Source organism: Lactuca virosa, chromosome 8 (genome assembly GCF_052849685.1).
Source record: "Lactuca virosa cultivar CGN04683 chromosome 8, Lactuca_virosa_CGN04683_v6, whole genome shotgun sequence".
Taxonomy (NCBI): Eukaryota; Viridiplantae; Streptophyta; class Magnoliopsida; order Asterales; family Asteraceae; genus Lactuca; species Lactuca virosa.
Genome location: NC_136433.1, coordinates 218,592,964 through 218,606,449, shown reverse-complemented (window position 1 = coordinate 218,606,449; position 13,486 = coordinate 218,592,964). Strand labels below are relative to the sequence as shown.

General features: G+C 38.2%; 1 protein-coding gene and 1 long non-coding RNA gene across 2 annotated transcripts; both read right to left on the bottom strand.

Annotated features, from left to right (window-relative positions):
* Nucleotides 1–175: 175 nt before the first annotated feature.
* Nucleotides 176–2,971, bottom strand: LOC145134061 (cation/H(+) antiporter 24-like). The gene is made up of 3 exons (XM_079068983.1): nucleotides 2,688–2,971; nucleotides 1,598–2,602; nucleotides 176–1,451 (listed from the first exon to the last, which is right to left on the bottom strand). Exons 1-3 carry the CDS (start codon nucleotides 2,925–2,927, stop codon nucleotides 255–257), a joined length of 2,442 nt encoding a protein of 813 aa, XP_078925109.1. The 5' UTR covers nucleotides 2,928–2,971; the 3' UTR covers nucleotides 176–254.
* A 1,589-nt stretch (nucleotides 2,972–4,560) lies between these two features.
* LOC145128869 (uncharacterized) lies at nucleotides 4,561–5,041 on the bottom strand. Its single transcript, XR_013717149.1, has 3 exons — nucleotides 5,002–5,041; nucleotides 4,812–4,871; nucleotides 4,561–4,727 (listed from the first exon to the last, which is right to left on the bottom strand). It is a non-coding gene; the product is annotated as an uncharacterized LOC145128869 (long non-coding RNA).
* Between the last annotated feature and the right edge of the window lie 8,445 nt (nucleotides 5,042–13,486).

Genomic DNA, 13,486 nt, shown 5'->3' with positions numbered 1-13,486 from the left:
TTAATTTCAATCCTATTTATATATAGAGAGAGTAAAAGGAAACTATAGTAAAGCGGATTAAACTTTTGCACCCAATATATACACGAAGACGAAACCGAACTTAAGAGTAAATGCATACACAAGATTTATGAATCTAATCGATCAATAACATGTTCACGAGGCCAAGCGCTACCGTTGCATGCATTCCTTCTTTTCCCTATGCTATTCATTCTGAGTCATTACAATAACAAACGTACATTTTTATCCATTAGCAATCAAAAACATAACAAATCACTAAAATATCTCGAGATTCGCCCTCGCAATCCCCCAGAATTGGTCTCTTTGTCTCGTAAAACCTGTTGTTGCACTACCAAAACTGAAGCCGTGCTCCCTAAATCAACAGAGGCAACATAATCACCAATCACTCCAAGCTCCAAATTTTCACTCCAACTCGACAAACCTTCGATCAAAATCGGATTAACCCCCAGTTTTCTCCCCACAATCCAAAGATCATAATCCTCACTATTCATCGCTCGAATAGCTGCTACAGTCTCTTCACCATTTCTCACCACCACCTCCCGATAAGCCACTTGCTCATTCCCCTCATATTTCACCCAAAATGCAGTCACCAGCCCATCATCAAGCTTCTTTTCCATTTCATTATCTCCTTCACCATTATGCGCAAGAAACCGTATCACAGTAAGTGAAACATTCGGATTCCCAGCCATCCTATCAGCACATGCCAATGCTTCCCTTGCGTCTGCTCCACCTAGAAAAAGCATTGCAAAATGGTATTCTAGTGTCACAGACATGCGTAGGTTAGCCGGTGGCCTGAAATCTCCCTTATCGACTAACATGGCCACCGAGCATGGTGCATGGTCCAACACAGTGTAGTTCAAAGATTTCACACTGTTTTGAATCATATCTGTCCCCGCTAAGCCTCTCATTGGGGACATACTATACGGTAATATTATCAAAGATGCTTTCCTGTTCAAGGCAAGCTCACAAACATCTTGGTACATGCTTCTTTTTGGTGCCACTGAGGTAAACGAGTGAACCTTAATAACATCACCCCTGGTTTCATGGACAGTTTGGAAGGATTTATGTACAGTCCCGCTGTAATCCTTTTGGCTCTTTTTATCATTTTCTTTGGGTTCTCCTGTATGATCGATGAACATGGGAGCAGCCCGGCCCACAAGCTCGACAAGATGAAGAGCGTATACTAAGAAAGGATTGTGTACTGTTGGGTTAGAAACTTCTAGAAGGTGGATCATTCCTGGAACACTTTCTTCATCAAGGAAGCACACTAGAACGGTGAGTTCGGTGTTAGGTGGAGTATGTTGGATGTTTCGTCGTTTATTGATCATGTATGGCCTATTTGGATTGTAGACTATGTTGATTAAGGGCGTTGCTATTCCCGTCATCACCGTTGTCAAAAGTACAAACATAGTAAACTGTGGAATCCCGATCATCTGGATACATAATCACAGATTGCAAAAAATATCAGCTTTTTAAATGAGAACATCAGGTAAACTACATACGAAATTACTAATTATCTTGACAAAAATTAGTTGAAAAAGATTGTAACATGGCTTTAGAGAAAGGGAAAGAGACAAACCTGAAAGTCCAACCAGTGTATAAACAGCAAAAGCTCGACTTGACCTCTCAAGCTCATTATCAAACTCAAGGTCACCCCATCTCTCATGGACATATCAAAGAATCGAGTAACCAGTAAAGTTGACACAAATTTCGTTAAATATCCAGTCAACGCTACAAAAAACAAAGGCTGCAATTTCGACCAATCATCCCTCATGGCAAACACATCTGTCATCAAACCGATGTTTAAATATGCAAATGGCATCAATATTTCTAGAACAAATGATTCACACTTATGGGTCAAGGTAGATCCTAACGGTGGGCCATCAGGGATCGCCAGACCCAAATACCATGGACCATTAACTATGGCTAGCCCAAGCATATCAGTCAAGAACGCCACCGCTAGAACTCCTGCTAAGATCGAAATTACGTAAACTTGCTCAACTGGTTTCCCTTCTGGTGTTATCTTAATGATCCAAAACATCAACAACCGAACCCCACCAAAGATAATTATAGAAAAGAATACCCCAGACATGGCGTATCCCAATGGCGCCAAGGGCCGACCTTCCGCTTGTTTAGTAATCTCAAATGCGACGAGCCCATTAATTCCTACCACGTCACCAATAACAGCCGTAGCTAATGCCATTCGACCTATATCAGAGCTCAAAAGGTTGAGTTCTCTCATGATGGGATGGAGAACAGGGAAAGCTGTTATAGCTAGGGATGCACTTATTCCCCAAATCGAAGAAACTTTCATCATTTCAGGGCCTAAAGAATTTCTGACACATACAGCAACCAATGCTGTTGCTGCCGTAGGTACAACCATACCAACCATGCCGATATACCATTGTTTTTTTGTTGCTTTTTTTATCATGAGGAGATCCATCTTCACCCCAGACAAGAACATGAAATACATGAAAGCAAATGTACCAATATTCCTATATATGTACGCCGATTGGCCTGGGAAGATCCAGTTCGCAAACTTCTTGTAACGGCTTAAGCAAGATGGTCCAACAATCATGCCACCCTATAACAGCAAATATATATAAATTCAACATTAAGGGAAATTTGTCAAAACTTCATTTAACCAAGAAAAAAAGGAATGAACGTACAAGGATCTCGGATATAACTCGTGGTTGTTTGAGAGGTTTGAGAAGGTGACGGATAATATGTGTAAGTACAAGGACCAACGATAGCTCCAATAACACAAGCGAAAACGACAGCTCCTGCGGATTTTCTCCGTAGATGAATATCCCGAAAGGGTGCTTTTCATGTATGCGAGAGCAGTATATAGCTTCCTTTGGTATAGTTTTGAACGGGCCTAAAAGACCGTATTCTTTCTCTTTCGACATATTTAAATTCGAAGCTTCACATTCATGACAGGAGTATTAGCTGAAAGCCCTAATTTTGAACGAAATTGTTTTGTACGAAAGCCCTAGCCATGCAAAGGTGGCGGGAGAGAGAGAGAGAGAGAGAGAGAGAGAGAACGTTCGATTGAAGGACCATTAAAATCGCCAAAACCTATTTAGTGTTTATGGACCGTTATAAATATGGAAAGTTATATATAGTTTGACTTTTGTTGAAAAAAATCAACCATAAGTAATTTCCATCTCTCTTTTATATATATATATATATATATATATATATATATATATATATATATATATATATATATATATATATATATATATATATATATATATATATATATATATATACTAGTAGTGAACCCGCGTGTTACGGCGGTGGCGATTTTTTCATTCCGGTGATTAGTTTCCATCCTAAAATTTGTTTCGTTTCGGTTATCGTCAAATCGTTTCTTTTTCGGTGTATAATTTCCTTTCGATAGGCGACGTTATTTGGGTTAAAAATAAAAGTAGAATTTCATTTTATTTTACAAAATGAAGACACCCATTATTGTTAATGATTATTGTTGTAAGAACAAATATATAAAAAAATAATAATCTCACTCATCAACCTTTATCATTATTTATGCAAAAATAGATGATATTGTTATATAGTTCTATCTTACTTATAAAAGATCATCAAGATTATAATATGTATATGGAAATTTATCATTTCTTAATATATTTCTACCTTACCTGTAAAAGATTATTAGTTTTTATGTACTAATAGACACATTTTCTATACTTATATCGTTATCACGAATATTACTTGTAATCATAAGTAAAACATATAAAAGTTAAAGTTTGTAATACCCATAGATTATTTTTTTATCGTAAAACTTATTATTTAAATTTGATTGGAGTTATAAGAAAAGATGTTTTGTAAGTTAACTAAATACAAGAGTATGTTAATTAAGTAATTGAGTACATGCTTGACAAGACAAATAATGAGTACATATATCGCACTACAAGGAACGATGTCTATACCGACGACTTTTTATATCCCTGTATCGACAACATGTCGTCGGCACAGGCTATACCGACGACTTGTCGTCCGTACAAAGTCGTCGGAATAGCTCCGTCGGTAAAAGTCAAAAAAGTCGTCGGGATAGGTGTCGTCTGTACAGATTCAGCAAATGCAGACGACTTGTAGTCTAGAAAAGTGTCATCGGGGCTGATTTTCGAGGGAAAAAAAGTTTTAATATAGATCTATACCGACGACTAATTGTCAGCAAAAATGATACATTTACCGACGACACGTCGTCTATAAAGGTTCACTTATACCGACGATAAGTCGTCTGGAAAGGGTCCTAACGGTTTGAATGGCTAATACCTGTACCGACGACATGTCGTCGGTATAGGTGTTTTTTTTCACATATTTTTTATATTTACCAAACCTATTTTTTAGACATGGAATCATTTGAGCTGCTCTCTGCATCTACTGTTGTTTGGTTCTCCTTGGATCTTGACTTTTTTAACTTGTCTGAACAAGTAAAGAGACATATATTACAAAAAGACCAAAATACCACCGTTTCCATATACACTCAAGAAACATGGAGGATTCGTGTTATACCTTCAACTGCACCCAAATTGTTGATTTTAGAGGATATGGCATCAGGCATGGATGCATCAGGATCTTTGCTTCTGCGAATTTCCAAATATGCACTTCTTTGTGATACCCCTTTTTGCCCTTGGTTCAAATTCTGTCTTGGGGTTCTTTTTCCTCTTACCATAGATGATGGTGATCTACCATTACAACAAACTTCGATAAATAAATTTTATAAAGAGAAAAATTAATGAAAATGTAATATATCATTATATCCTACTCACATGTCAGTTGATTCCTTAGTTTGCTTGAAGCTACCCGATAACTTAAGTTTCTTAGATGCTCTGGAAAAAAAAGAAGTGAAAAGATTAAGACTTAAGAGCATGTGAAATCCTTGAATGTATGTTATAAACTACAAATAAAATTAGTATTTGTTTTATTACAAGTTGAAATATCATGAGTATAGTGACTTACCCTTCTTTAGGGTGTGGACTATATGTCATGAGCTTCCTCTGTAAAGGGGGTGGAGTGAAACATCATCAGAAATCAATTGTAGTGTATGGTAGAATGGAATCAGGGAAGGAATGGAATGGAATGGTTCATTCCATTCCATCCAACCAAACAAAACCTAAGCATAAACACAAGGAATCATACCTTTGCAAGTTTGTGCCCACTCTTTACAAGTTTCCACCTTTCCTTATCCAAACATAGCACTTCAATATCTCTATCATCATATAATACATCAACATGATACGATTGTTAGATATGAACATCAAACCATATCAATAACCCGAGAGTATGCCTGAATCCCTCAAACCAAGGCTCTGATACCAACTTGTAACGTCCCAAAACCAAAGGGGAAATCATAATGTATTCATAATCATCCAAAACACATCAGAGTCAAATAAGTGAAAAATCATGGTGTGTGTGATGTGATCATCCCAAGTTCTTACCCTTCGATCTGGAAGTACCTGAAAAATTAACTGAAAACCGTAAGCACGAAGCTTAGTGAGTTCCCAAAAATACCGCATACCATACATATATGCCAGCTCAAGGCTGTGTCGTGTCTATTTCACCCCCAAGTCCATTTCAAATCATATGCCAGCTCAAGGTTGTGTTGGGTCTATTTCACCCTTGAGTCTATTTCAACCCCCGACTCTATTTCAACTCATATGTCAGCAAAAGGTTGTACAGGATCTATTTCACACCCGGTTCTATTTCACCCAACATACATATAGCAAACTGGCACACAGGTATACAATACATACAACAGTACTGACAAAGACTACAAGCACATACTGTTGGATTAGATGTCTAAGTTCATAACTATTTCTGGAATGTACTTGACCCGATAAGCATGGTCCATTTGGGTTGCATGGTATCATGCACTTGGATAGACTAAATGAGAGAAATAACACTTAAGGTTTTTTAATATATTATAAGTTCTAATATATTAATAATATTATTTATTTAGTATTAATCAAGAATTAATTTAGAATTAATTAAGTGATCAGAAAGAGACTAATTAAATATATGAGGTTCATTGTGTAAATCATCTATTCTTGTATGGTGAGCTAATGATCCATGGTTTGTATGGATTGGGTTAAAACCCATAAGGTGCTCCATGGATAATCCATGGAGGTTACAAACCCATGGATCATGGAATATGAAAAGCCATGACAATTAGGGTTTACATGGTGTAACCCTACTTGTGCCACAACTATATAAGAAGCTCCAAGTAGACCAAAATCAGCCACTCAGTGAGAACAAGAGGGCATAGCCGATTTTAGAAGTGTTCTATTTCTCTCAAGGTTATTCCAAGTGTATTTGGTGTTGTGTGAGACATTTGAGGCATCACACTTGAGGTGCTAGGCTCACAAGGTTCTCAAGGAATCCAAGCAACAAAGAAAGGTATGTATTTCTTACTAGCTTAATGATTCAAGTATCAATGCTATGTTAGATAGTTGAAGAACCTTGGAAAATCAAATTTGCATGTATCTTAGTCAAACATAGATCCAAGGTTACTAGGGTTGCATGTACACCTTAGGAGTGTTAGAATGCTCAAAACCCTTCAGTGGTATTAGAGCCTAGGCTTGTTTACTTGATACATGATGCAAACTTATTTTTCAAAAGCCAAAAACTGCCCAGACAAGAAAACTCGACGAGTTCTGGACAAAAACTCGCCGAGTTTATTTGTTATTGCATGAACTCGACGAGTTCCTTGATGAACTCGACGAGTTTGTCATCCAGTGAGTAGTTTTTGGAGCTTTGCTGCTGGAAATGGACTAGAAACATTACCCCAAACTGTTTTGGTGTTATAAAACTTGTTTTAGATGGAGTAATGGTTATGCTAATCCATTTTCAATGGTTATTATCAAAATTTCAAGTTTTATATGGTTTATTTATGATTCTTGAAATTGTTGATATGCATGTTCATGAACTTATGAGTTTAGAAGATCATAGGAATTATTTGTAACTTGCTTGTTAGTTTAATTCTTGATCATTATGTGTTTTAATGGAATCCATAATTTGTCCTCAAGTTATGGATTACCAAAAGTCATTCTTTTAAAGTCCATTAAAGAAACACATAGGTTACATAAAATGAAAAGTCTCTCATTTTACTAAACCATTTAACTCATAAGTTATGAAAGATGAAAAGTTTTGAAAGTTACAAAACTTGCCATCAAGTTTTGGAACATGTAAAGTCACTTTAAAAACTTTAGTTCCAACCCCTAGAATTTTAAAAGTTAAAATTCAACACTTATACTTTATAATATTATAAGTTATATATATATATATATATATATATATATATATATATATATATATATATATATATATATATATATATATAAGAACAAAAGTCGTTTTACCGTTAGTAGGCCTCATTCACGAAGCCGGTCTATAAGGGGGGTATAAGGTTGTTGCCTATAAAATGGCAGCTTAATGGGTGTCCACTCTCACCCACCGCTTCCTTGACTGGTGGAGGGTCGTTAGCCGAACGGGTAGGACAATGACTTTAAATCCTCATTAAAAGTATAATGATACTAAAGTAACTAAATGTTTTTATAAATTCCCAATCTTAGTTACTTTAGGAAAATGTGAATAAGGTGCTAACCCATGAAATTACACTTTGCACTTTGTTTAAGTCGTTAGTGGAGCGTGTGTGGTTAACCGGCACACTAACTTGGACTTAACAAGGTAGGCAAAGGGTAGCTTAGTGTTTATCATAGTATCGATGGAGCGTGTGTGGTTAACCAGCACATCGATTGAGGGTTAAATATTAAGGGTACCAAGTAATTTGCATGGTTACTTCACACCTTGTTTTGTGATCCTCGGCATCCCATTCACAAAACTTGAAGGGCACACTCGAGATTGAAACATGCTATTGAAAAGTTCAATGAATCTCAAAGAATCTAGGAGTTTCAAAACCAATTAAAACCTAATAATTTATTTCGTTTTTCATGGTAGAAATTGGTGAATCGTCATTCACATACCTTCAAATATTTTATAGCTTGGATTACGGCATCCCTCTTCTAAGTTATAAAATATTGTGTTGGGTCCTAGCCTTAATATTACATTTGGGTGTTTTATTAAGGACTATCTTTATATCAAATCTGAACTTGTCTTTCTTCTTTTTCAGATGTCTTCAAACAATGCTGCTTCTGGCTCAAACCCTACCGGCTCCTTCTCTCTCATGAACCTTTGTGGGAGAGTCATCTTTGATGGTTCCAGCTTTATGGATTGGATCCGGAACATTAGGATGGTTACTTGTTATGAGGACAAGGAATATGTCCTCGACAAGGAGCTGAAGGAACTTGATGAGTCGTCTGCTACTCTTGAGGAGATCGCTGAATTCCGGACTCATGAGAGAAATGCCACTAAAGTGGCGTGTATCATGTTGGCCACGATGACAGCCGAGCTCCAAAAGTCCTATGAGGACTATTACCCTTTTGAGATGCACCAGGACTTGATGGACCGCTACCATCAAAGTGCTCGCCAAGAGAGGTATGACATCATCTGCTCCATGATAACAACTCGCATGAAGGATGGTGAACCCATCACCGGCCACTTGTAGAAAATGCAAAGGTATGTGGACCGGTTGTTGAAGCTAAATGTGAACTTCCCGGAGGAGTTGGCAATTGACATCATTTTGCACTCCTTACCTTCTTGTTTTGATCAATTTCGAATGACATACCACATGAACAAGGAGGAAGTTACACTCAGCAAACTTCAAGGACTCTTGAAGACCGCTGAAAGTGGTCTTAAGGGTAAGTCAGTTGTTACCACTCCTACTGCTACCGCGACCCCGGTCTTGGCAATCGGGCAAGGCAAAGGGAAGAAGAGGAAGAGCCCTTCGAAGGGTACCAAGGGAAAGTCCATTGATGGCTCCTCTTCAAATGGAACCAAGAAAGGTTCCGTCACTACTTCTGCTAACCCTAAAGAGGCTGAATGCTTCTATTGCCACGAAAAGTCACACTGGAAGCGAAACTGCCCAAAGTATCTGCAAGATGTGAAGGATGGGAAAGTGAAACCCAACCATGCAGGTATTTACACTATATTGTCTAATAACTCACCCCATTCTAATTCTTGGGTCCTTGATACTGGTTGTGGTATTCATATTTGTTCTGACTTGCAGGGACTAAGAAGAAGTGAGGATGTGGAGCATGGGAAGTTAAGCCTAATCATGGGGAATAGGAAAGCATCACATGTCACCAAGATTGGAGTTTATACTTTGTTGCTAAGTAATGGGTTAACATTAGATTTAAATAAATGTTGTTACTCGTCTGAAATGGCAAGGAATATTATTTCTTTTCATGCTTTGTACAAACAAGGGTTTACCTTTTCTTATGATAATGAATATGGTAGTATTAATGCTTTCTTTAATAATGTTCTTTATTTTAAAGCATTACCTTGTGATGGTGTGTATGAAGCTGTGTCGGTTGTAGATAACCTAGGAAATAATGTATTGTGTATTGATTCTTCCACTAACTTGGATAAAGCATCATTGTAGCATTGTTGTCTTGGACAAGTAAGAAAGAAACGCATAGGCCAACTCCAAAAGGATGGAGTCTTGGAGTCATTTGACCTAAAGTCGGATGATAGTTGTGAATCTTGTCTACTTGGGAAAATGACAAAATCACCCTTCACTGGTTCTTGTGCTAGGGGTGAAGGTTTGTTGGATCTAGTACACATTGATGTGTGTGGACCCTTCAGAACCGCCACAAGGGATGCTAACCGCTTCTATGTGACTTTTACTGATGATTTTAGTAGATATGGATATGTCTACTTAATCAAGCATAAGTCAGAAACCTTTGAAAAGTTCAAAGAGTTTAAGCAGGAAGTGGAAAATCAATTGGGCAGGAACATTAAGATGCTTCGATCCGATCGAGGTGGTGAGTATCTTAATACAGAGTTCCTTGACTATCTTAAGGAATGTGGGATTGACTCACAATTGACACCTCCCAGGACACCACAGCTTAATGGTGTGGCTGAGAGGCGTAATCAAACCTTGTTGGACATGGTTCGTTCCATGATGAGTCGAGCTTCGCTACCAATCTCATTTTGGGGGTATGCCTTAGAGACTGCCGCCTATATTCTTAATCTAGTCCTTACCAAAAAGGTTGCCAAAACACCTCATGAGATGTGGACCGGAAAAGTTCCTAATCTGGACCACATCAAGATTTGGGGTTGCGAGGCTTTCGTGAGGCGCGAGACTCTCGATAACCTCGAACCCCGAAGTGAGAGGTGTATTTTCATCGGCTACCCACAGAAATCTTTTGGTTACCTCTTCTACAGACCGAATGATAATGTGGTCTTTGTAGCAAGGAGGGGAGTCTTTCGCGAGAGAGAGTTCATAAGCCAAGGAAATAGTGGGAGGCAAATTGACCTTGAAGAAATTCAAGAGTCAAGTGGCGAAGGAACCTCAAACCCTAGCAATCAACCTGAGGAGGAAACTCATGTTGATCCGACAGAAGAGTTTGTACCTCTGAGGCGTTCCACGAGAGTTAGGAATGCACCTAAGCATTACTATGGTTTCCATATCACTGCGGAAGGTGATACACTTATCAGTGATAACACACTGATAGGTCTGGATGAACCTAACAGCTACATGGAAGTCATGGCAGGCCCTGAGGATGCTAAATGGAAAGAGGCTATGGACAGCGATATACAGTCCATGTATGACAATCAAGTTTGGAACTTGGTTGACAATGTACCAGGTCGTAAGACAGTTGGGTGCAAATGGATCTTCAAGAAGAAGACCGACATGGATGGTAATGTACACACTTATAAGGCTAGACTAGTTGAAAAGGGTTTTTCTCAAACTCCGGGAGTTGATTATGATGAGACCTTTTCACCAGTAGCAAAGATTAAGTCTATTAGGGTTATGTTAGCCATTGCTGCATTTCATGATTATGAAATATGGCAAATGGATGTCAAAACCGCTTTCCTTAATGGAAAGTTGACTGAGGATGTTTACATGAGTCAGCCAGAGGGTTTTGTCAGCACAAAGTACCCTAATAGAGTGTGTAAGATTGAGAAATCCATTTATGGATTGAAACAAGCACCTCGCAAATGGAATCTTTGTATCGATGAGAAAGTCAAAGAGTTTGGCTTTTCGAGGAGTGAAGATGAATCTTGTGTATATGTCAAGGCTAGTGGGAGTGTAGTTAGCTTTTTGGTATTGTATGTGGATGACATACTACTCATGAGAAATGACATTCCAACTTTGCAGGAGGTTAAATCCTGGCTTGGGAAGTGTTTCGCTATGAAGGACCTTAGAGAAGCTGCCTATATCCTAGGGATAAGGATTTTGAGAGACAGGAGTAAAAGACTAATTGGACTTAGTCAGAGTACCTACTTGGATAAGGTGATGAATAGATTCAGCATGCATAATTCCAAGAAAGGAGAGTTACCAATCCAGAGTAACGCCAGATTGAGTAAGACTCAAAGCCCGAGTACAGAGGCTGAGATAGCTGAGATGAGTCGAGTACCGTATGCTTCCACTGTAGGCTCGATCATGTATGCTATGACTTGTACTCGTCCTGATGTGGCCTTCACATTGAGCATGGTCAGCAGATATCAGGGGAACCCTGGCAAGGCTCACTGGACTGCGATAAAGAACATTCTCAAGTATCTTCGGAGGACTAAGGACCGGGTCCTTACCCTCGGTGGGAGTGATGAATTGAGAGTAGTAGGGTATAGTGATGCTAGCTTCCAGACTAATAGGGATAATTTCCGCTCTCAGTCAGGTTGGGTCTTTACCTTAAATGGAGGAGCAATTACTTGGAAAAGTTCCAAGCAGGAGACAGTGGTTGATTCAACCTGCGAATCAAAGTATATAGCGACAAGCGAGGCAGCAAAGGAGGCTATATGGCTAAAGAACTTCATTGGAGACCTTGGAGTTGTACCAGCTATAAAGGAGCCTATGGAAATTTTATGTGATAGTGAAAGTGTCGTTGCCTTAGCCAAGGAACCAAGGTATCACGGGAGATCCAGACACATCGACAGAAAATATCATTTCATCAGACATCGAATAGAAGAAGGACTCCTCGTAGCAAAGAGGGTATCATCGGATGAGAACCCAACAGATCCCCTCACGAAGGGACTGGGTAGGGTTAAGCATCTCCAGCATGCGAGGCGCATAGGGCTGAAGGATGATATTAGTTTTAGTAGTTAGATAGCTTTGAAATTTGTAAAGTGTAATTGACATTTGATGATAAATAAAAGTTGTTGTTTATTTATAAGTATAAGTGTTGCTATCTTTTGTCAATCGTTTACTATAATTTCATTTTGCATGTTTTGACTTCCAGAATAATTATGTTATGGTATATCATATTATTCAAATTCTCCACAGTCGGTCATATGTTGGAAGTAGATATGAATCAATACTGTCATGAGTTGGCTTGTAGATGTCTAAGTTGTTGGACATAGGAAGAGGTGCTACAACACTCATGAGTGCTCATAAGTTATGAGTATTGGATTCAACCCACGCTCACTTGTATCACTTCATGGAATTTATCTCGAGTGATCGTGAGACGGTAATATCATATAAGTCTTCAAACCTAGAGATATGAGTTGTTGACTATGAGTTGGTTATACATTGATTGTACGAAAACGCATTGGTAACTCGATGTTATAAAACGTGCCTTTGTGTATGATTCAACAAGTAGTAGAACAAGCATATGAGTCGAAGTTTATCTGTTCCTTCTTGGATTAGAAGCGATATCTGGGCCCCTCAATGATTTTGTTTTGACCTATGTACCGGGCCCGGTCAGAACTAAATTGATGTGTTCAATTAAGTTCTATGTCAAACAAATCGGAAATCGAGAAACAGACTGCTGGACAATAAGCAAGACATTGTTCCATGTATTTGTCCGGCTGATATCTAGAACAGAGGATTATATGATCACTTATCTTAAATGGTGTATCATCATCATCTCAGTTCCGCAAGACCTTGAAAGAGCTACGATTGCTGATCGGTTCCTGAAGTCATTCTTGCAATTATAGTTATTAGACTTATCCAAGTAGGAGACTGTTGGATTAGGTGTCTAAGTTCATAAATATTTCTGGAATATACTTGACCCGATAAGCATGGTCCATTTGGGTTGCATGGCATCATGCACTTGGATAGACTAAATGAGAGAAATAACACTTAAGGTTTATTAATATATTATAAGTTCTAATATATTAATAATATTATTTAATTAGTATTGATCAAGAATTAATTTAGAATTAATTAAGTGATCAGAAAGAGACTAATTAAATATATGGGGTTGATTGTGTAAATCATATATTCTTGTATAGTGGGCTAATGATCCATGGTTTGTATGGATTGGGTTAAAACCCATAATGTGCTCTATGGATAATCCATGGAGGTTACAAACCCATGGATCATGGAATATGAAAAGCCATGACAATTAGGGTTTACATGGTGTAACCCTACTTGTGCCACAAC

What these genes read in the sequence shown, in the direction of transcription:
- LOC145134061 (XM_079068983.1), bottom strand. Translation starts at nt 2,927, where the DNA reads ATGTCGAAAGAGAAAGAATACGGTCTTTTAGGCCCGTTCAAAACTATA. An exon ending in GAGTTATATCCGAGATCCTT is followed by an intron (nt 2,603 to 2,687) that starts GTACGTTCATTC and finishes TTGCTGTTATAG; the next exon opens with GGTGGCATGATTGTTGGACC. An exon ending in TACACTGGTTGGACTTTCAG is followed by an intron (nt 1,452 to 1,597) that starts GTTTGTCTCTTT and finishes TTATGTATCCAG; the next exon opens with ATGATCGGGATTCCACAGTT.